Source organism: Oncorhynchus mykiss, chromosome 26, assembly GCF_013265735.2.
Source record: "Oncorhynchus mykiss isolate Arlee chromosome 26, USDA_OmykA_1.1, whole genome shotgun sequence".
NCBI lineage: Eukaryota > Metazoa > Chordata > Actinopteri > Salmoniformes > Salmonidae > Oncorhynchus > Oncorhynchus mykiss.
In genome coordinates this window covers 8,653,457-8,678,278 of record NC_048590.1, presented here as the reverse complement: position 1 = coordinate 8,678,278, position 24,822 = coordinate 8,653,457, and the positions used below count along the sequence as shown (strand labels likewise).

Genomic DNA, 24,822 nt, shown 5'->3' with positions numbered 1-24,822 from the left:
AACATATACCCTCTCCTCTATTCTAACATATACCCTCTCATCTATTCTATTCTAACATATACCCTCTCATCTATTCTATTCTAACATATACCCTCTCCTCTATTCTATTCTAACATATACCCTCTCCTCTATACTATTCTAACATATACCCTCTCCTCTATACTATTCTAACATATACCCTCTCCTCTATTCTATTCTAACATATACCCTCTCCTCTATTCTATTCTAACATATACCCTCTCCTCTATTCTATTCTAACATATACCCTCTCCTCTATTCTATTATATTCTAACATATACCCTCTCCTCTATTCTATTATATTCTAACATATACCCTCTCCTCTATTCTATTATATTCTAACATATACCCTCTCCTCTATACTATTCTAACATATACCCTCTCCTCTATTCTATTCTAACATATACCCTCTCCTCTATTCTATTCTAACATATACCCTCTCCTCTATTCTATTATATTCTAACATATACCCTCTCCTCTATTCTATTCTATCATATACCCTCTCCTCTCCTCTATTCTATTCTAACATATACCCTCTCCTCTATTCTATTATATTCTAACATATACCCTCTCCTCTCCTCTATTCTATTCTAACATATACCCTCTCCTCTCCTCTATTCTATTCTAACATATACCCTCTCCTCTATACTATTCTAACATATACCCTCTCCTCTCCTCTATTCTATTCTAACATATACCCTCTCCTCTATACTATTCTAACATATACCCTCTCCTCTATTCTATTATATTCTAACATATACCCTCTCCTCTATTCTATTCTAACATATACCCTCTCCTCTCCTCTATTCTAACATATACCCTCTCCTCTATTCTATTCTAACATAAACCCTCTCCTCTCCTCTATTCTATTCTAACATATACCCTCTCCTCTATTCTATTATATTCTAACATATACCCTCTCCTCTATACTATTCTAACATATACCCTCTCCTCTCCTCTATTCTAACATATACCCTCTCCTCTCCTCTATTCTAACATATACCCTCTCCTCTATTCTAACATATACCCTCTCCTCTATTCTATTCTAACATATACCCTCTCCTCTATACTATTCTAACATATACCCTCTCCTCTATTCTATTCTAACATATACCCTCTCCTCTATTCTATTCTAACATATACCCTCTCCTCTATTCTATTCTAACATATACCCTCTCCTCTATTCTATTCTAACATATACCCTCTCCTCTATACTATTCTAACATATACCCTCTCCTCTCCTCTATTCTATCATATACCCTCTCCTCTCCTCTATTCTATTCTAACATATACCCTCTCCTCTATACTATTCTAACATATACCCTCTCCTCTCCTCTATTCTATTCTAACATATACCCTCTCCTCTATACTATTCTAACATATACCCTTTCCTCTCCTCTATTCTAACATATACCCTCTCCTCTATTCTATTCTAACATATACCCTCTCCTCTATTCTATTCTAACATATACCCTCTCCTCTATTCTATTCTAACATATACCCTCTCCTCTATACTATTCTAACATATACCCTCTCCTCTATTCTATTCTAACATAAACCCTCTCATCTATTCTATTCTAACATATACCCTCTCCTCTATTCTATTCTAACATATACCCTCTCCTCTATACTATTCTAACATAAACCCTCTCCTCTATTCTATTCTAACATATACCCTCTCCTCTATACTATTCTAACATATACCCTCTCCTCTCCTCTATTCTAACATATACCCTCTCCTCTATTCTATTCTAACATATACCCTCTCCTCTATTATATTCTAACATATACCCTCTCCTCTCCTCTATTCTATTCTAACATATACCCTCTCCTCTATACTATTCTAACATATACCCTCTCCTCTCCTCTCCTCTCCTCTATTCTATTCTAACATATACCCTCTCCTCTGTACTATTCTAACATATACCCTCTCCTCTATTCTATTCTAACATATACCCTCTCCTCTCCTCTATTCTAACATATACCCTCTCCTCTATTCTATTATATTCTAACATATACCCTCTCCTCTATACTATTCTAACATATACCCTCTCCTCTATTCTATTCTAACATATACCCTCTCCTCTCCTCTATTATATTCTAACATATACCCTCTCCTCTATTCTATTCTAACATATACCCTCTCCTCTATTCTATTCTAACATATACCCTCTCCTCTATTCTATTCTAACAAATACCCTCTCCTCTATACTATTCTAACATCTACCCTCTCCTCTCCTCTATTCTAACATATACCCTCTCCTCTATACTATTCTAACATCTACCCTCTCCTCTCCTCTATTCTATTCTAACATATACCCTCTCCTCTATTCTTTTCTAACATATACCCTCTCCTCTATACTATTCTAACATATACCCTCTCCTCTATTCTATTCTAACATCTACCCTCTCCTCTCCTCTATTCTATTCTAACATATACCCTCTCCTCTATTCTTTTCTAACATATACCCTCTCCTCTATACTATTCTAACATCTACCCTCTCCTCTATTCTAACATATACCCTCTCCTCTATTCTATTCTAACATATACCCTCTCCTCTATTATATTCTAACATATACCCTCTCCTCTATTATATTCTAACATATACCCTCTCCTCTATACTATTCTAACATATACCCTCTCCTCTATTCTTTTCTAACATATACCCTCTCCTCTATACTATTCTAACATCTACCCTCTCCTCTATTCTAACATATACCCTCTCCTCTATTCTATTCTAACATATACCCTCTCCTCTATTCTATTCTAACATATACCCTCTCCTCTATTCTATTCTAACATATACCCTCTCCTCTATTCTATTCTAACATATACCCTCTCCTCTATTCTATTCTAACATATACCCTCTCCTCTCCTCTATTCTATTCTAACATATACCCTCTCCTCTATACTATTCTAACATATACCCTCTCCTCTCCTCTCCTCTCCTCTATTCTATTCTAACATATACCCTCTCCTCTGTACTATTCTAACATATACCCTCTCCTCTATTCTATTCTAACATATACCCTCTCCTCTCCTCTATTCTAACATATACCCTCTCCTCTATTCTATTATATTCTAACATATACCCTCTCCTCTATACTATTCTAACATATACCCTCTCCTCTATTCTATTCTAACATATACCCTCTCCTCTCCTCTATTATATTCTAACATATACCCTCTCCTCTATTCTATTCTAACATATACCCTCTCCTCTATTCTATTCTAACATATACCCTCTCCTCTATTCTATTCTAACAAATACCCTCTCCTCTATACTATTCTAACATCTACCCTCTCCTCTCCTCTATTCTAACATATACCCTCTCCTCTATACTATTCTAACATCTACCCTCTCCTCTCCTCTATTCTATTCTAACATATACCCTCTCCTCTATTCTTTTCTAACATATACCCTCTCCTCTATACTATTCTAACATATACCCTCTCCTCTATTCTATTCTAACATCTACCCTCTCCTCTCCTCTATTCTATTCTAACATATACCCTCTCCTCTATTCTTTTCTAACATATACCCTCTCCTCTATACTATTCTAACATCTACCCTCTCCTCTATTCTAACATATACCCTCTCCTCTATTCTATTCTAACATATACCATCTCCTCTATTCTTTTCTAACATATACCCTCTCCTCTATACTATTCTAACATCTACCCTCTCCTCTCCTCTATTCTATTCTAACATATACCCTCTCCTCTATACTATTCTAACATCTACCCTCTCCTCTATTCTTTTCTAACATATACCCTCTCCTCTATACTATTCTAACATCTACCCTCTCCTCTATACTATTCTAACATATACCCTCTCCTCTATTCTATTCTAACATAAACCCTCTCCTCTATTCTTTTCTAACATATACCCTCTCCTCTATTCTATTCTAACATATACCCTCTCCTCTATACTATTCTAACATATACCCTCTCCTCTCCTCTATTCTATTCTAACATATACCCTCTCCTCTCCTCTATTCTATTCTAACATATACCCTCTCCTCTCCTCTATTCTATTCTAACATATACCCTCTCCTCTCCTCTATTCTATTCTAACATATACCCTCTCCTCTATACTATTCTAACATATACCCTCTCCTCTATTCTTTTCTAACATATACCCTCTCCTCTATACTATTCTAACATATACCCTCTCCTCTCCTCTATTCTATTCTAACATATACCCTCTCCTCTATACTATTCTAACATATACCCTCTCCTCTATTCTTTTCTAACATATACCCTCTCCTCTATACTATTCTAACATATACCCTCTCCTCTCCTCTATTCTTTTCTAACATATACCCTCTCCTCTATACTATTCTAACATATACCCTCTCCTCTCCTCTATTCTATTCTAACATATACCCTCTCCTCTCCTCTATTCTATTCTAACATATACCCTCTCCTCTATACTATTCTAACATCTACCCTCTCCTCTCCTCTATTCTATTCTAACATATACCCTCTCCTCTCCTCTATTCTATTCTAACATCTACCCTCTCCTCTCCTCTATTCTATTCTAACATATACCCTCTCCTCTCCTCTATTCTATTCTAACATATACCCTCTCCTCTCCTCTATTCTATTCTAACATATACCCTCTCCTCTATTCTTTTCTAACATATACCCTCTCCTCTATACTATTCTAACATCTACCCTCTCCTCTATTCTATTCTAACATATACCCTCTCCTCTATACTATTCTAACATATACCCTCTCCTCTATACTATTCTAACATATACCCTCTCCTCTATACTATTCTAACATATACCCTCTCCTCTATACTATTCTAACATCTACCCTCTCCTCTCCTCTCCTCTTTTCTATTCTAACATATACCCTCTCCTCTATTCTATTCTAACATATACCCTCTCCTCTATACTATTCTAACATATACCCTCTCCTCTATTCTTTTCTAACATATACCCTCTCCTCTATACTATTCTAACATCTACCCTCTCCTCTCCTCTATTCTATTCTAACATATACCCTCTCCTCTCCTCTATTCTATTCTAACATCTACCCTCTCCTCTCCTCTATTCTATTCTAACATATACCCTCTCCTCTCCTCTATTATATTCTAACATATACCCTCTCCTCTATTATATTCTAACATATACCCTCTCCTCTATACTATTCTAACATCTACCCTCTCCTCTCCTCTCCTCTTTTCTATTCTAACATATACCCTCTCCTCTCCTCTATACTATTCTATCATATACCCTCTCCTCTCCTCTATACTATTCTAACATCTACCCTCTCCTCTCCTCTATTCTATTCTAACATATACCCTCTCCTCTCCTCTATTATATTCTAACATATACCCTCTCCTCTATTATATTCTAACATATACCCTCTCCTCTATACTATTCTAACATATACCCTCTCCTCTATTCTATTCTATTATAACATATACCCTCTCCTCTATTCTATTCTAACATATACCCTCTCCTCTATACTATTCTAACATATACCCTCTCCTCTCCTCTATTCTATTCTAACATATACCCTCTCCTCTATACTATTCTAACATATACCCTCTCCTCTATTCTATTATATTCTAACATATACCCTCTCCTCTATACTATTCTAACATATACCCTCTCCTCTATTCTTTTCTAACATATACCCTCTCCTCTATACTATTCTAACATCTACCCTCTCCTCTCCTCTCCTCTTTTCTATTCTAACATATACCCTCTCCTCTCCTCTATTCTAACATATACCCTCTCCTCTATTCTATTCTAACATCTACCCTCTCCTCTCCTCTATTCTAACATATACCCTCTCATCTATTCTATTCTAACCTATACCCTCTCCTGTAGCTGGTCTGTACCTCTCTAACATGTACCCTCTCCTGTAGCTGGTCTGTACCGCTCGGTGCTGTTGTAAAATTTACCCTCTCCTGTAGCTGGTCTGTACCGCTCGGTGCTGTTGTAAAATGTACCCTCTCCTGTAGCTGGTCTGTACCGCTTGGTGCTGTTGTAACATTTACACTCTCCTGTAGCCGGTCTGTACCGCTCGGTCCAGGCCCATCACAGCCAGGCTCGTAGAGAGGGCAGTACCCTACAGCAGGACACTGGACCTCTGTATGACTTTAACCTCGACGAGGAGCTGGAGCTGGAGCTGGACGAGGAGACCATGGAGGCCATGTTCGGTCAGGACCTGGCCAGCGACACTGACATCCTGGGCATGTGGATCCCAGAGGTACTGGACTGGCCAACATGGGTGTGTGTGAGCGCAGGGTTTTTCTGCTTCCTTTTCCTCGCCTCGACTAATAAGGTCTTCATCCTGACTTTCCACGTCACTAAACGTCTCTCAGTGGGGAGACTGACGTGGAAGTTTAGGGTTTAGACTCTCACCAGCTAACTTTCACTCACACACTCATTCACTTGGGTGCTGTAAAATGCTAACTGTCTGCTTCGAGAGGTTGATGCTTACTCACTATCACACACACACACACACACACACACACACACACACACACACATACATACACATATACACACTCATGCTCAAACTCTCACACACACACACATACACAAACATACACACACACACACATGCTCAAACTCTCACACTCTCACATGGCAGTGATTTCTGTCGTTAGCCTAACTAGCATGCCGTGGATGGGATGTCAATGGGGTTTGCTAGTAAATCAGGTGGAACGCTAACATGCTAATGGTGATTACAGTGGGTGGCATTGATCATCAAGTCTTGTTGCTTGTGGTTAATTCATGGCTAATCATCTTGTTGCTATGGTATCATGTTGTCTATACTGCTGTCATACTCACCTGTCTGTTAGTGGCATCATGCTATTGATGTCCTAGATATGAACTGACTTTGTGTTCACGTCTCTGTGTGTCCCGTCCCTGTCTCTGTGTCCCGTCCCTGTCTCCGTGTCCCCTCCCTGTCTCTGTGTCCCCTCCCTGTCTCTGTGTCCCCTCCCTGTCTCTGTGTCCCCTCCCTGTCTCCGTGTCCCCTCCCTGTCTCCGTGTCCCCTCCCTGTCTCCGTGTCCCCTCCCTGTCTCTGTGTCCCCTCCCTGTCTCTGTGTCCCCTCCCTGTCTCTGTGTCCCCTCCCTGTCTCTGTGTCCCCTCCCTGTCTCTGTGTCCCCTCCCTGTCTTCGTGTCCCCTCCCTGTCTCCGTGTCCCCTCCCTCTCCTCCCTGTCTCCGTGTCCCCTCCCTCTCCTCCCTGTCTCCGTGTCCCCTCCCTGTCTCCGTGTCCCCTCCCTCTCCTCCCTGTCTCCGTGTCCCCTCCCTGTCTCCGTGTCCCCTCCCTGTCTCCGTGTCCCCTCCCTGTCTCCGTGTCCCCTCTCTGTCTCTGTGTCCCCTCTCTGTCTCTGTGTCCCCTCCCTGTCTCTGTGTCCCCTCCCTGTCTTCGTGTCCCCTCCCTGTATCCGTGTCCCCTCCCTGTCTCTGTGTCCCCTCCCTGTCTCTGTGTCCCCTCCCTGTCTCTGTGTCCCCTCCCTGTCTTCGTGTCCCCTCCCTGTCTCCGTGTCCCCTCCCTGTCTCTGTGTCCCCTCCCTGTCTCTGTGTCCCCTCTCTGTCTCCGTGTCCCCTCCCTGTCTCCGTGTCCCCTCCCTCTCCTCCCTGTCTCCGTGTCCCCTCCCTGTCTCCGTGTCCCCTCCCTCCCCTCCCTGTCCCCTCCCTGTCTCCGTGTCCCCTCCCTGTCTCTGTGTCCCCTCCCTGTCTCCGTGTCCCCTCCCTCCCTTCCCTGTCTCCATGTCCCCTCCCTCCCCTCCCTGTCTCCGTGTCCCCTCCCTCCCCTCCCTGTCTCCGTGTCCCCTCCCTCCCCTCCCTGTCTCCGTGTCCCCTCCCTCCCCTCCCTGTCTCCCCTCCCTGTCCTCTGGCAGCATGTGTGTGAGACAGAGGAACGAGACGAGGTGGTAGTGTGTGAGTTGTGTGAGGCTAGCGTTGCCAACTTCAACCAGCACATGAAGAAGAGCCACCCTGGCTGCGGGCGCAGCGCCAACCGACAGGGTTACCGGAGCAACGGCTCCTACGTAGACGGGTGGTTCGGAGGGGAGTGCGGCAGCGGCAACCCCTACTACCTCCTCTGTGGTAGCTGTCGGGACAAACACCTGGCGGTTAAGAGTAAAACCACAGTCCCCGTGACGGAGAGGTCAGTGGCGGACAGAAGGTGACGCGCCAGGGTTTTTTTTTAAATTACAGACTTGTGACTCTTGTGTTGTACAACTGAAACTTAAGATTCAATACACACTGTGTAACGGTGACGAGATGACGTTGTGATCACTAACCACGTGTCATGGTCCATGTTCAGATATAAAGGACTCGCCCCGGACCTGTTGGGGAAGCAGGACAGTGTCTATGAAGGTACCGGTTCTGATTCAACATGATGATTCACTTGTTCCAGAGGTTCTTGTCCCTGATCATATGAATGACTGGTTCCACTGTAGCTTTATGGCTGATAGTATGACTGGTTCCACTGTAGCTTTATGGCTGATAGTATGCCTGGTTCCACTGTAGCTTTATGGCTGATAGTATGACTGGTCCACTGTAGCTTTATGGCTGATAGTATGACTGGTTCCACTGTAGCTTTATGGCTGATAGTATGCCTGGTTCCACTGTAGCTTTATGGCTGATAGTATGACTGGTTCCACTGTAGCTTTATGGCTGATAGTATGACTGGTTCCACCTTAGCTTTATGGCTGATAGTATGACTGGTCCACTGTAGCTTTATGGCTGATAGTATGACTGGTCCACTGTAGCTTTATGGCTGATAGAATGACTGGTTCCACTGTAGCTTTATGGCTGATAGAATGACTGGTTCCACTGTAGCTTTATGGCTGATAGTATGACTGGTTCCACCTTAGCTTTATGGCTGATAGTATGACTGGTCCACTGTAGCTTTATGGCTGATAGTATGACTGGTCCACTGTAGCTTTATAGCTGATAGTATGCCTGGTTCCACTGTAGCTTTATGGCTGATAGTATGACTGGTTCCACTGTAGCTTTATGGCTGATAGTATGGCTTTTCCACTGTAGCTTTATGGCTGTTCCACTGTAGCTTTATGGCTGATAGTATGGCTGTTCCACTGTAGCTTTATGGCTGATAGTATGACTGGTCCACTGTAGGTTTATGGCTGATAGTATGACTGGTTCCATTGTAGCTTTATGGCTGATAGTATGACTGGTCCACTGTAGCTTTATGGCTGATAGTATGACTGGTTCCACTGTAGCTTTATGGCTGATAGTATGGCTGGTTCCACTGTAGCTTTATGGCTGATAGTATGACTGGTTCCACTGTAGCTTTATGGCTGATAGTATGACTGGTTCCACTGTAGCTTTATGGCTGATAGTATGACTGTTCCACTGTAGCTTTATGGCTGATAGTATGACTGGTTCCACTGTAGCTTTATGGCTGATAGTATGGCTGGTTCCACTGTAGCTTTATGGCTGATAGTATGACTGGTTCCACTGTAGCTTTATGGCTGATAGTATGACTGGTTCCACTGTAGCTTTATGGCTGATAGTATGACTGGTCCACTGTAGCTTTATGGCTGATTGTATGACTGGTCCACTGTAGCTTTATGGCTGATAGTATGACTGGTCCACTGTAGCTTTATGGCTGATAGTATGACTGGTCCACTGTAGCTTTATGGCTGATAGTATGACTGTTATTTTCTATACCCACATGGCTGATAGTATGACTGTTATTCTCTATAACCACGTGGCTGATAGTATGGCTGTTATTCTCTATAACCACGTGGCTGATAGTATGACTGTTATTCTCTATAACCACGTGGCTGATAGTATGGCTGTGTTATTCTCTATAACCACATGACTGATAGTATGATTGTTATTCTCTATAACCACATGGCTGATAGTATGGCTGTGTTATTCTCTATAACCACATGACTGATAGTATGACTGTTATTCTCTATAACCACGTGGCTGATAGTATGACTGTTATTCTCTCTAACCACATGACTGATAGTATGATTGTTATTCTCTATAACCACATGGCTGATAGTATGGCTGTGTTATTCTCTATAACCACATGACTGATAGTATGACTGTTATTCTCTATAACCACGTGGCTGATAGTATGACTGTTATTCTCTCTAACCACGTGGCTGATAGTATGACTGTTATTTTCTATAACCACGTGGCTGATAGTATGACTGTTATTCTCTATAACCACATGACTGATAGTATGACTGTTATTCTCTATAACCACATGACTGATAGTATGACTGTTATTCTCTATAACCACGTGGCTGATAGTATGACTGTTATTCTCTATAACCACATGACTGATAGTATGACTGTTATTCTCTATAACCACATGGCTGATAGTATGGCTGTGTTATTCTCTATAACCACATGACTGATAGTATGGCTGTGTTATTCTCTATAACCACATGACTGATAGTATGACTGTTATTCTCTAACCACGTGGCTGATACTAGGACTGTTATTCTCTATAACCACGTGACTGATAGTATGACTGTTATTCTATCTAACCACGTGGCTGATAGTATGACTGTTATTCTCTCTAACCACGTGGCTGATAGTATGGCTGTTATTCTCTATAACCACGTGGCTGATAGTATGGCTGTTATTCTATAACCACGTGGCTGATAGTATGACTGTTATTCTCTAACCACGTGGCTGATAGTAGGACTGTTATTCTCTATAACCACGTGGCTGACAGTATGACTGTTATTCTCTATAACCACGTGGCTGATAGTATGACTGTTATTCTCTCTAACCACGTGGCTGATAGTAGGACTGTTATTCTCTATAACCACGTGGCTGATAGTATGACTGTTATTCTCTATATCCACGTGGCTGATAGTGTGACTGTTATTCTCTATAACCACGTGGCTGATAGTATGACTGTTATTCTCTATAACCACGTGGCTGATAGTATGACTGTTATTCTCTATAACCACGTGGCTGATAGTATGACTGTTATTCTCTATATCCACGTGGCTGATAGTGTGACTGTTATTCTCTATAACCACGTGGCTGATAGTATGACTGTTATTCTCTATAACCACGTGGCTGATAGTATGACTGTTATTCTCTATAACCACGTGGCTGATAGTAGGACTGTGTTATTCTCTATAACCACGTGGCTGATAGTAGGACTGTTATTCTCTATAACCACGTGGCTGATAGTATGACTGTTATTCTCTATAACCACATGGCTGATAGTATGACTGTTATTCTATAACCACGTGGCTGATAGTATGACTGTTATTCTCTATAACCACGTGGCTGATAGTATGACTGTTATTCTCTATAACCACGTGGCTGATAGTATGACTGTTATTCTCTAAAACCTTTTCAGAGGAATGGGACATGCTGGATGTTGATGAGGATGAGAGGTTAACTGGGGACGAGGAGTTTGAGCTGCTGGCGGGACCGTTGGGTCTGAGCGAGCGCCGGGTCGTCCCAGAGGCCGTCCAGTTCCCCGACAGTGACCCCCTGGGAGCGTCCGTAGCCATGGTGACCGCCACCAACAGCATGGAGGAGACTCTGCTGCAGATAGGTGAGGGGCTGAAACACACAGTGGGTGGTTCAGATGTGTCTGGTCCTCTCTGTAATGTGGGTGGTTCAGATGTGTCTGGTCCTCTCTGTAATGTGGGTGGTTCAGATGTGTACGGTGCTCTCTGTAATGTGGGTGGTTCAGATGTGTCTGGTCCTCTCTGTAATGTGGGTGGTTCAGATGTGTACGGTCCTCTCTGTAATGTGGGTGGTTCAGATGTGTCTGGTCCTCTCTGTAATGTGGGTGGTTCAGATGTGTACGGTCCTCTCTGTAATGTGGGTGGTTCAGATGTGTCTGGTCCTCTCTGTAATGTGGGTGGTTCAGATGTGTCTGGTCCTCTCTGTAATGTGGGTGGTTCAGGTGTCTGGTCCTCTCTGTAATGTGGGTGGTTCAGGTGTCTGGTCCTCTCTGTAATGTGGGTGGTTCAGGTGTCTGGTCCTCTCTGTAATGTGGGTGGTTCAGATGTGTCTGGTCCTCTCTGTAATGTGGGTGGTTCAGGTGTCTGGTCCTCTCTGTAATGTGGGTGGTTCAGATGTGTCTGGTCCTCTCTGTAATGTGGGTGGTTCAGATGTGTCTGGTCCTCTCTGTAATGTGGGTGAGATGTGTCTGGTCCTCTCTGTAATGTGGGTGGTTCAGATGTGTCTGGTCCTCTCTGTAATGTGGGTGGTTCAGATGTGTCTGGTCCTCTCTGTAATGTGGGTGGTTCAGATGTGTCTGGTCCTCTCTGTAATGTGGGTGAGATGTGTCTGGTCCTCTCTGTAATGTGGGTGGTTCAGATGTGTCTGGTCCTCTCTGTAATGTGGGTGAGATGTGTCTGGTCTTCTCTGTAATGTGGGTGGTTCAGATGTGTCTGGTCCTCTCTGTAATGTGGGTGAGATGTGTCTGGTCCTCTCTGTAATGTGGGTGAGATGTGTCTGGTCTTCTCTGTAATGTGGGTGGTTCAGATGTGTCTGGTCCTCTCTGTAATGTGGGTGAGATGTGTCTGGTCCTCTCTGTAATGTGGGTGGTTCAGATGTGTCTGGTCCTCTCTGTAATGTGGGTGAGATGTGTCTGGTCTTCTCTGTAGTGTGGGTGGTTGAGATGTGTCTGGTCCTCTCTGTAATGTGGGTGGTTCAGATGTGTCTGGTCCTCTCTGTAATGTGGGTGGTTCAGATGTGTCTGGTCCTCTCTGTAATGTGGGTGGTTCAGATGTGTCTGGTCCTCTCTGTAATGTGGGTGAGATGTGTCTGGTCCTCTCTGTAATGTGGGTGGTTCAGATGTGTCTGGTCCTCTCTGTAATGTGGGTGGTTCAGATGTGTCTGGTCCTCTCTGTAATGTGGGTGGTTCAGATGTGTCTGGTCCTCTCTGTAATGTGGGTGAGATGTGTCTGGTCCTCTCTGTAATGTGGGTGGTTCAGATGTGTCTGGTCCTCTCTGTAATGTGGGTGAGATGTGTCTGGTCTTCTCTGTAATGTGGGTGGTTCAGATGTGTCTGGTCCTCTCTGTAATGTGGGTGAGATGTGTCTGGTCTTCTCTGTAATGTGGGTGGTTCAGATGTGTCTGGTCCTCTCTGTAATGTGGGTGAGATGTGTCTGGTCCTCTCTGTAATGTGGGTGGTTCAGATGTGTCTGGTCCTCTCTGTAATGTGAGTGGTTCAGATGTGTCTGGTCCTCTCTGTAATGTGGGTGGTTCAGATGTGTCTGGTCCTCTCTGTAATGTGGGTGAGATGTGTCTGGTCCTCTCTGTAATATGGGTGGTTCAGATGTGTCTGGTCCTCTCTGTAATGTGGGTGGTTCAGATGTGTCTGGTCCTCTCTGTAATGTGGGTGAGATGTGTCTGGTCCTCTCTGTAATGTGGGTGAGATGTGTCTGGTCTTCTCTGTAATGTGGGTGGTTCAGATGTGTCTGGTCCTCTCTGTTATGTGGGTGAGATGTGTCTGGTCTTCTCTGTAATGTGGGTGGTTCAGATGTGTCTGGTCCTCTCTGTAATGTGAGTGGTTCAGATGTGTCTGGTCCTCTCTGTAATGTGGGTGGTTCAGATGTGTCTGGTCCTCTCTGTAATTCTACATTGTGCGCCAGCTTCAGCACGTGTCTGCGTGTGTTTCCCAGGCTGCCAGGGCGCGGTGGAGAACAGCTCCTCGGGCAGGGTGACTCTGGGGGAGCAGGCCGCAGCGCTGGAGAACCCCCACGACAGGGTCATGGCTCTGAGGAGAGTGACCTCTGCAGCGCAGGTCCTCCTGGCCAGGACCATGGTGATGAGAGCCCTGTCTCTACTCTCTGTCAGGTGGGTCTGTCTGTAGACTAGGTGTAGACTAGGCGTAGACTAGGTGTAGGCTAGGTTTAGGACTGTGTGTAGACGAGGTGTAGACTAGGTTTAGGACTGGGTGTAGACGAGGTGTAGACTAGATGTAGGACTGTGTGTAGACTAGGTTTAGGACTGTGTGTAGACTAGGTGTAGACTAGATGTAGGACTGTGTGTAGACTAGATGTAGGACTGTGTGTAGACTAGGTTTAGGACTGTGTGTAGACTAGGTTTAGGACTGGGTGTAGACAAGGTGTAGGACTGTGTGTAGACTAGGTGTAGGACTAAGCGTAGACTATGTGTAGGACTGTGTGTAGGCTAGGTGTAGAACTGTGTGTAGACTAGATGTAGGACTGTGTGTAGACTAGGTGTAGGACTAGTGGTAGGACTGTGTGTAGACTATGTTTAGGACTGTGTGTAGACTAGGTGTAGGACTAGGTGTAGACTAGTGGTAGGACTGTGTGTAGACTGTGTGTAGGCTAGGTGTAGGACTGTGTGTAGGCTAGGTGTAGGACTGTGTGTAGACTAGGTGTAGGACTGTGTGTAGGCTAGGTGTAGACTAGGTGTAGGACCGTGTGTAGGCTAGGTGTGTGTATACACTGAGTGTACAAAACATTAGGAACACCCCTCCTCCACTTTAGCCCTCAGAACAGCCTCAACTTGTCAGGTCGTGGACTCTACAAGGTGTTGAAAGCCTTCCACAGGGACTCTACAAGGTGTTGAAAGCCTTCCACAGGGACTCTACAAGGTGTTGAAAGCCTTCCACAGGGACTCTACAAGGTGTTGAAAGCCTTCCACAGGGTCTCTACAAGGTGTTGAAAGCCTTCCACAGGGACTCTACAAGGTGTTGAAATCCTTCCACAGGGTCTCTACAAGGTGTTGAAAGCCTTCCACAGGGACTCTACAAGGTGTTGAAAGCCTTCCACAGGGACTCTACAAGGTGTTGAAAGCCTTCCACAGGGACTCTACAAAGTGTTGAAAGCCTTCCACAGGGTCTCTACAAGGTGTTGAAAGCCTTCCACAGGGACTCTACAAGGTGTTGAAAGCCTTCCACAGGGACTCTACAAGGTGTTGAAAGCCTTCCACAGGGACTCTACAAGGTGTTGAAAGCCTTCCACAGGGACTCTACAAGGTGTTGAAAGCCTTCCACAGGGACTCTACAAGGTGTTAAAAGCCTTCCACAGGGACTCTACAAGGTGTTGAAAGCCTTCCACAGGGACTCTACAAGGTGTTGAAAGCCTTCCACAGGGACTCTACAAGGTGTTGAAAGCCTTCCACAGGGACTCTACAAGGTGTTGAAAGCCTTCCACAGGGACTCTACAAGGTGTTGAAAGCCTTCCACAGGGTCTCTACAAGGTGTTGAAAGCCTTCCACAGGGATTCTACAAGGTGTTGAAAGCCTTCCACAGGGACTCTACAAGGTGTTGAAAGCCTTCCACAGGGACTCTACAAGGTGTTGAAAGCCTTCCACAGGGACTCTACAAGGTGTTGAAAGCCTTCCACAGGGTCTCTACAAGGTGTTGAAAGCCTTCCACAGGGACTCTACAAGGTGTTGAAAGCCTTCCACAGGGTCTCTACAAGGTGTTGAAAGCCTTCCACAGGGACTCTACAAGGTGTTGAAAGCCTTCCACAGGGACTCTACAGGGTGTTGAAAGCCTTCCACAGGGATACTTGCCCATGTTGACTCCAATGCTTCCCACAGTTGTGTCCAGTTGCCTGGATGTCCTTTAATTGGTGGACCATTCTTGATACACACAGGAAACTGTTGAGCGTGAAAAACCCAGCAGCGTTGCAGTTCTTGACACAAACCAGTGTTCCTGACACCTACTACCATACCCTGTTCAAAGGCACTTCAATCTTTTGTCTTGCCCGTTCACCCTCTGAATGGCACACATACACAATCCATGTCTCAATTGTCTCAAGGCTTAAAAGTCCTTCTTTAACCCGTCTCCTCCCCTTCATCTCCACTGATTTGAAGTGGATTTAACAGGTGACATCAATAAGGGATCATAAGGGATCATATCTTTCAGCTGGTTAGTCTGTCATGGAAAGGTTTTGTCCACTCAGTGTATGTGACCACTGCAGCTCAGGCTCGCTGTCAGGTCGGACAAGCTGTCTGCAGTGGAGAATGTGTTGGTCTTTGTCTCTCTCTCTCTCGGGCGCTCTCTCTCTCTCTCTCTCTCTCTCTCTCTCTCTCTGTTTGGCTCTCTCTGTGCTCTCTGTCTCGCTCTGTCTCTGGCTGTCTCTCTTTCTCCCTGGTGTCTTTCCGTCTGTCTCTCTCTGTCTCGTTGGTGTCTCTCTCTGTCTCGTTGGTGTTTCTCTCAGTCTCGATCTCTCTCCATTCATCTCATGTTCCACTGTGTTCAGTTGGTGTATAAGGGTGAACTGCATTGCAACTACTGTATGTTTATGAGTATGGCCTTCTCTCCCTCCCCTCCTCTCTCTCACTCCCCTCCTCTCTCTCCCTTCTCTCTCTCTCTCCTCTCTCTCTCCCTCCCCTCTCTCTCTCTCCCTCCCCTCCTGTCTCTCCCTCCCTCTCTCTCCCTCCCCTCCCCTCTCTCCCTGCCTCCCTCCTCTCTCCCTGCCTCCCTCCTCTCTCCCCTCCTCTCTCTCCCTGCCTCCCTCCTCTCTCTCCCCTCCTCTCTCTCCCCTCCTCTTTCTCCCTGTCTCCCTCCTCTCTCTCCCTCTCTCCCTCCATCCTCTCTCTCTCCCCTCCTCTCTCTCCCTCCCCTCTCTCACCCCTCCTCACTCCCTCCCTCCCCTCTCTCTCCCCCTTTCTCTCTCTCTCCCCTCCTCTCTCTGTCCCCCTTTCCCTCTCTCCCTCCCCTCTCTCTCTCCCTCCCTCCTCTCTCTCACCTCCTCTGTCCCCCTTTCCCTCTCCCCCTCCCCCTCTCTCTCTCTCCCCTCCTCTCTCTCTCTCCCTCCCTCCCCCCTCTCTCCCCCTTTCCCTCTCTCCCTCCCCATCTCTCTCTCTCCCCTCCTCTCTCTCCCTCCCTCCCCTCCTCTCTCTCCCTCCCTCCCTCCCCTCTCTCTCCCCCTTTCCCTCTCTCTCAGTGGTTCTAGCTGCAGCCTGGCAGCAGGGTTGGAGTCTCTGGGTCTGACAGACATCAGGACCCTGGTCAGACTGATGTGTCTGGCTGCAGCGGGGCGAGCCGGCCTCTCCACCAGCCCCACATCTGGATCAGGGGCCTCAGAGCGGCCCCGCGGGGCCACCAAGGCCAGCAAACCTATCTCCTGTCTGGCCTATCTCAGTACGGCTGTGGGTTGTCTGGCCTCCAACAGCCCCAACGCTGCCAAGCTGCTGGTCCAGCTCTGCACACAGGTAACAACAGATACACAACTCAGACTCACACAAAGATAATAGACTGGAAGAGAAACAGGAAGTGACCAGTTCTCTACTGCACTCAACGACTTTCAAAAAGACAGGAAGTTCAAGTCAACACAACTTTAGTTCAGCACCACACTTATGCAATACTTAACTTGACCTATACATATTTCCCAGAGTGCCTTAGCTTTCGAGTGAATTGTAGTTACCAGCCATGACTGTATTTGTTATTGACAGAGACAAGAGCCAGATCATTTAAAATAAAAATGTTCAACAGCAATACAACAAGTATTTAACGAGGCCTTACTTTGAGGGCCTAGTGAGGGCCTAGTGAGGGCCTAGTGAGGGCCTAGTGAGGGCCTAGTTTGACACCAATACAGTAGTAGCCTGAATGAAACTCGAGGTTTTCAGGTCTGCAGATCACATTATGATTGGTTGGCAAAGTGCTGTGTAATTCCTATGTGAATCCAGCCAGAGTGAAGCTCTCCAACATTTTGACATGTTTGTTCTCCCGTAACCTACATTCAGATTGACTGCTGGGTCGGGAAGACTAAGAGACGAGACGACCTAAACCATCCAAACTGGAACAACCATTTCAGTAATGGACGCAACTAACTACAAAAGTAACAGATCGGATTAGTTGATCAAAATGTTTGTTATTCGTATTTGAGTAGCATAAGATGAATTAATCAATCGATGTGCTACGTGTAAAAACATAGATATTGAGGAACAATTCTAAAAATCAAACTGCAACAGAGCATGCTGGGACATATGATAATTTTGGGAGTGGTTTTGATTTAATACTGGTTATAAACACCCAACACTGGGGTTCTTTTAGACAAATTAGAGTTAATTTAACACTGGTTATAAACACCCAACACTGGGGTTATTTTAGCTGGTGTTTAATACAGCCGGTGTTTAATACAGCCGGTGTTTAATACAGCCGGTGTTTAATACAGCCGGTGTTTAATACAGCCGGTGTTTAATACAGCCGGTGTTTAATACAGCCGGTGTTTAATACAGCCGGTGTTTAATACAGCCGGTGTTCAATACAGCCGGTGTTTAATACAGCCGGTGTTTAATACAGCCGGTGTTCAATACAGCCGGTGTTTAATACAGCCGGTGTAGAATACAGCCGGTGTTTAATACAGCCGGTGTTTAATACAGCCGGTGTTCAATACAGCCGGTGTTTAATACAGCCGGTGTTTAATACAGCCGGTGTTCAATACAGCCGGTGTTTAATACAGCCGGTGTAGAATACAGCCGGTGTTTAATACAGCCGGTGTTTAATACAGCCGGTGTTTAATACAGCCGGTGTAGAATACAGCCGGTGTTTAATACAGCCGGTGTTTAATACAGCCGGTGTTCAATACAGCCGGTGTTCAATACAGCCGGTGTTCAATACAGCCGGTGTTTAATACAGCCGGTGTTTAATACAGCCGGTGTTTAATACAGTCGGTGTAGAATACAGTCGGTGTTTAATACAGCCGGTGTTCAATACAGCCGGTGTTTAATACAGCCGGTGTTTAATACAGCCGGTGTTTAATACAGCCGGTGTTTAATACAGCCGGTGTTCAATACAGCCGGTGTTTAATACAGCCGGTGTTTAATACAGCCGGTGTTTAATACAGCCGGTGTTTAATACAGCCGGTGTTTAATACAGCCGGTGTTTAATACAGCCGGTGTTCAATACAGCCGGTGTTTAATACAGCCGGTGTTTAATACAGCCGGTGTTTAATACAGCCGGTGTTTAATACAGCCGGTGTTCAATACAGCCGGTGTAGAATACAGCCGGTGTTTAATACAGCCGGTGTTTAATACAGCCGGTGTTTAATACAGCCGGTGTTTAATACAGCCGGTGTTTAATACAGCCGGTGTTTAATACAGCCGGTGTAGAATACAGCCGGTGTAGAATACAGTCGGTGTTTAAAACAGCCGGTGTTTAATACAGCCGGTGTAGAATACAGCCGGTGTTTAATACAGCCGGTGTTCAATACAGCCGGTGTTCAATACAGCCGGTGTTTAATACAGCCGGTGTTTAATACAGCCGGTGTTTAATACAGCCGGTGTTTAATACAGCCGGTGTTTAATACAGCCGGTGTAGAATACAGCCGGTGTTTAATACAGCCGGTGTTTAATACAGCCGGTGTTTAATACAGCCGGTGTTTAATACAGCCGGTGTTTAATACAGCCGGTGTTTAATACAGCCGGTGTTTAAAACAGCCGGTGTTTAATACAGCCGGTGTTTAATACAGCCGGTGTTTAATACAGCCGGTGTTTAATACAGCCGGTGTTTAATACAGCCGGTGTTTAATACAGCCGGTGTTTAATACAGCCGGTGTTTAATACAGCCGGTGTTTAATACAGCCGGTGTTCAATACAGCCGGTGTAGAATACAGCCGGTGTTTAATACAGCCGGTGTAGAACACAGCCGGTGTTTAATACAGCCGGTGTAGAATACAGCCGGTGTAGAATACAGCCGGTGTTTAAAACAGCCGGTGTAGAATACAGACGGTGTAGAATACAGCCGGTGTTTAATACAGCCGGTGTTCAATACAGCCGGTGTTTAATACAGCCGGTGTTTAATACAGCCGGTGTTTAATACAGCCGGTGTTTAATACAGCCGGTGTTTAATACAGCCGGTGTAGAATACAGACGGCGTTTAATACAGCCGGTGTTTAATACAGCCGGTGTTCAATACAGCCGGTGTTTAATACAGCCGGTGTTTAATACAGCCGGTGTTTAATACAGCCGGTGTAGAATACAGCCGGTGTTCATTACAGCCGGTGTTCATTACAGCCGGTGTAGAATACAGCCGGTGTTTAATACAGCCGGTGTTTAATACAGCCGGTGTTTAATACAGCCGGTGTTTAATACAGCCGGTGTTCAATACAGCCGGTGTAGAATACAGCCGGTGTTTAATACAGCCGGTGTTTAATACAGCCGGTGTTTAATACAGCCGGTGTTCAATACAGCCGGTGTTTAATACAGCCGGTGTAGAATACAGCCGGTGTAGAATACAGCCGGTGTTCAATACAGCCGGTGTTTAATACAGCCGGTGTAGAATACAGCCGGTGTAGAATACAGCCGGTGTTTAATACAGCCGGTGTTTAATACAGCCGGTGTAGAATACAGCCGGTGTTTAATACAGCCGGTGTTTAATACAGCCGGTGTAGAATACAGCCGGTGTAGAATACAGCCGGTGTTTAAAACAGCTGGTGTTTAAAACAGCCGGTGTAGAATACAGCCGGTGTTTAATACAGCCGGTGTTTAATACAGCCGGTGTTCAATACAGCCGGTGTTTAATACAGCCGGTGTTTAATACAGCCGGTGTTTAATACAGCCGGTGTTTAATACAGCCGGTGTTTAATACAGCCGGTGTTTAATACAGCCGGTGTTTAATACAGCCGGTGTAGAATACAGCCGGTGTTTAATACAGCCGGTGTAGAATACAGCCGGTGTTCATTACAGTCTCCTCTAGCAAATGACTGGTCCTCATTAATACTCACCGCTGTCTCCTCTAGCAAACGGCTGGTCCTCATTAACTTCCACTAATACTCACCACTGTCTCCTGTAGCAAACGGCTGGTCCTCATTAACTTCCACTAATACTAATCACTGTCTCCTCTAGCAAACGGCTGGTCCTCATTAACTTCCACTAATACTCACCACTGTCTCCTGTAGCAAACGGATGGTCCTCACTAATACTCACCACTGTCTCCTGTAGCAAACGGCTGGTCCTCATTAATACTCACCACTGTCTCCTGTAGCAAACGGCTGGTCCTCATTAATACTCACCACTGTCTCTTGTAGCAAACGGCTGGTCCTCATTAATACTCATCACTGTCTCCTGTAGCAAACGGCTGGTCCTCATTAATACTCACCACTGTCTCCTGTAGCAAACGGCTGATCCTCATTAACTTCCACTAATACTCATCACTGTCTCCTTTAGCAAGCGTCTGGTCCTCATTAATACTCACCACTGTCTCCTGTAGCAAACGCCTGGTCCTCACTAATACTCATCACTGTCTCCTGTAGCAAACGACTGGTCCTCATTAATACTCACCGCTGTCTCCTGTAGCAAACGCCTGGTCCTCACTAATACTCATCACTGTCTCCTGTAGCAAACTGCTGGTCCTCATTAATACTCATCACTGTCTCCTGTAGCAAACGGCTGGTCCTCATTAATACTCATCACTGTCTCCTGTAGCAAACGCCTGGTCCTCATTACTACTCATCACTGTCTCCTGTAGCAAACGGCTGGTCCTCATTAATACTCATCACTGTCTCCTGTAGCAAACGGCTGGTCCTCATTAATACTCATCACTGTCTCCTGTAGCAAACGGCTGATCCTCATTAACTTCCACTAATACTCATCACTGTTTCCTGTAGCAAACGCCTGGTCCTCATTAACTTCCACTAATACTCATCACTGTTTCCTGTAGCAAACGCCTGGTCCTCATTAACTTCCACTAATACTCATCACTGTCTCCTGTAGCAAACGACTGGTCCTCATTAATACTCACCGCTGTCTCCTGTAGCAAACGCCTGGTCCTCACTAATACTCATCACTGTCTCCTGTAGCAAACGCCTGGTCCTCATTACTACTCATCACTGTCTCCTGTAGCAAACGGCTGGTCCTCATTAATACTCATCACTGTCTCCTGTAGCAAACGGCTGGTCCTCATTAATACTCATCACTGTCTCCTGTAGCAAACGGCTGATCCTCATTAACTTCCACTAATACTCATCACTGTTTCCTGTAGCAAACGCCTGGTCCTCATTAACTTCCACTAATACTCATCACTGTTTCCTGTAGCAAACGCCTGGTCCTCATTAACTTCCACTAATACTCATCACTGTCTCATGTAGCAAACGCCTGGTCCTCACTAATACCCATCACTGTCTCCTTTAGCAAGCGTCTGGTCCTCATTAATACTCACCACTGTCTCCTGTAGCAAACGCCTGGTCCTCACTAATACTCATCACTGTCTCCTGTAGCAAACGACTGGTCCTCATTAATACTCACCGCTGTCTCCTGTAGCAAACGCCTGGTCCTCACTAATACTCATCACTGTCTCCTGTAGCAAACTGCTGGTCCTCATTAATACTCATCACTGTCTCCTGTAGCAAACGGCTGGTCCTCATTAATACTCATCACTGTCTCCTGTAGCAAACGCCTGGTCCTCATTAATACTCATCACTGTCTCCTGTAGCAAACGGCTGGTCCTCATTAATACTCATCACTGTCTCCTGTAGCAAACGGCTGGTCCTCATTAATACTCATCACTGTCTCCTGTAGCAAACGGCTGATCCTCATTAACTTCCACTAATACTCATCACTGTTTCCTGTAGCAAACGCCTGGTCCTCATTAACTTCCACTAATACTCATCACTGTTTCCTGTAGCAAACGCCTGGTCCTCATTAACTTCCACTAATACTCATCACTGTCTCCTGTAGCAAACGACTGGTCCTCATTAATACTCACCGCTGTCTCCTGTAGCAAACGCCTGGTCCTCACTAATACTCATCACTGTCTCCTGTAGCAAACTGCTGGTCCTCATTAATACTCATCACTGTCTCCTGTAGCAAACGGCTGGTCCTCATTAATACTCATCACTGTCTCCTGTAGCAAACGCCTGGTCCTCATTACTACTCATCACTGTCTCCTGTAGCAAACGGCTGGTCCTCATTAATACTCATCACTGTCTCCTGTAGCAAACGGCTGGTCCTCATTAATACTCATCACTGTCTCCTGTAGCAAACGGCTGATCCTCATTAACTTCCACTAATACTCATCACTGTTTCCTGTAGCAAACGCCTGGTCCTCATTAACTTCCACTAATACTCATCACTGTTTCCTGTAGCAAACGCCTGGTCCTCATTAACTTCCACTAATACTCATCACTGTCTCATGTAGCAAACGCCTGGTCCTCACTAATACCCATCACTGTCTCCTTTAGCAAGCGTCTGGTCCTCATTAATACTCACCACTGTCTCCTGTAGCAAACGCCTGGTCCTCACTAATACTCATCACTGTCTCCTGTAGCAAACGACTGGTCCTCATTAATACTCACCGCTGTCTCCTGTAGCAAACGCCTGGTCCTCACTAATACTCATCACTGTCTCCTGTAGCAAACTGCTGGTCCTCATTAATACTCATCACTGTCTCCTGTAGCAAACGGCTGGTCCTCATTAATACTCATCACTGTCTCCTGTAGCAAACGCCTGGTCCTCATTAATACTCATCACTGTCTCCTGTAGCAAACGGCTGGTCCTCATTAATACTCATCACTGTCTCCTGTAGCAAACGGCTGGTCCTCATTAATACTCATCACTGTCTCCTGTAGCAAACGGCTGATCCTCATTAACTTCCACTAATACTCATCACTGTTTCCTGTAGCAAACGCCTGGTCCTCATTAACTTCCACTAATACTCATCACTGTTTCCTGTAGCAAACGCCTGGTCCTCATTAACTTCCACTAATACTCATCACTGTCTCATGTAGCAAACGCCTGGTCCTCACTAATACCCATCACTGTCTCCTGTAGCAAACGGCTGGTCCTCATTAATACTCATCACTGTCTCCTGTAGCAAACGGTTGGTCCTCATTAATACTCATCACTGTCTCCTGTAGCAAACGACTGGTCCTCATTAATACTCACCGCTGTCTCCTGTAGCAAACGCCTGGTCCTCACTAATACTCATCACTGTCTCCTGTAGCAAACGCCTGGTCCTTACTAATACTCATCACTGTCTCCTATAGCAAACGGCTGGTCCTCATTAATACTCATCACTGTCTCCTGTAGCAAACGGCTGGTCCTCACTAATACTCACCACTGTCTCCTCTAGCAAACGGCTGGTCCTCATTAATACTCATCACTGTCTCCTGTAGCAAACGGCTGGTCCTCACTAATACTCACCACTGTCTCCTGTAGCAAACGGCTGGTCCTCATTAATACTCATCACTGTCTCCTCTAGCAAACGGCTGGTCCTCACTAATACTCACCACTGTCTCCTCTAGAAAACGGCTGGTCCTCATTAATACTCATCACTGTCTCCTGTAGCAAACGGCTGGTCCTCATTAACTTCCACTAATACTCATCACTGTCTCCTGTAGCAAACGGCTGGTCCTCACTAATACTCACCACTGTCTCCTCTAGCAAACGGCTGGTCCTCATTAATACTCACCACTGTCTCCTGTAGCAAACGGCTGGTCCTCATTAATACTCATCACTGTCTCCTGTAGCAAACGGCTGGTCCTCATTAATACTCACCACTGCCTCTAGCAAACGGCTGGTCCTCACTAATACTCAGCACTGTCTCCTGTAGCAAACGGCTGGTCCTCATTAAAGTCCCGTTGATCAATTCCTAGTTCCTGTTTGATTCACAAAGCCCTAGTACACAGGCTTCCGTGTTAAATAATGATTGGTTAACTCTTGAGTTCCTTCTGGTCTCTAACAATACTCCTTTAGTTTAAGCCCCCCCCCCCCCCCCCCCATTGTCATTGTTGGAATAACTCCCAACATCCCTTGCTTCTTGATTCCCTGGTTCCGATTGGTCAGTTTAGGTCTCTGGTGTTGAATTCATTGAGGACTGCAGTTGTTTCCATTGATTGTAATGGTTTATTTGTTGAAATTGTTTGTGTTGAGGT

The 24,822-nt window shown here is 45.3% G+C and overlaps 1 protein-coding gene across 1 annotated transcript in view; it reads left to right on the top strand.

The window, feature by feature from the left end:
• LOC110527031 (probable E3 ubiquitin-protein ligase HERC1) overlaps positions 1–24,822 on the top strand; it is a 241,573-nt gene that overhangs the window by 127,594 nt on the left and 89,157 nt on the right. Inside the window, exons 49-54 of the mRNA XM_036964527.1 lie at positions 6,052–6,272; positions 7,900–8,168; positions 8,328–8,380; positions 11,367–11,567; positions 13,651–13,825; positions 16,897–17,164. Coding sequence (XP_036820422.1) covers positions 6,052–6,272; positions 7,900–8,168; positions 8,328–8,380; positions 11,367–11,567; positions 13,651–13,825; positions 16,897–17,164 — 1,187 coding nt within the window. The remainder of the gene's footprint in view (positions 1–6,051; positions 6,273–7,899; positions 8,169–8,327; positions 8,381–11,366; positions 11,568–13,650; positions 13,826–16,896; positions 17,165–24,822) is intronic.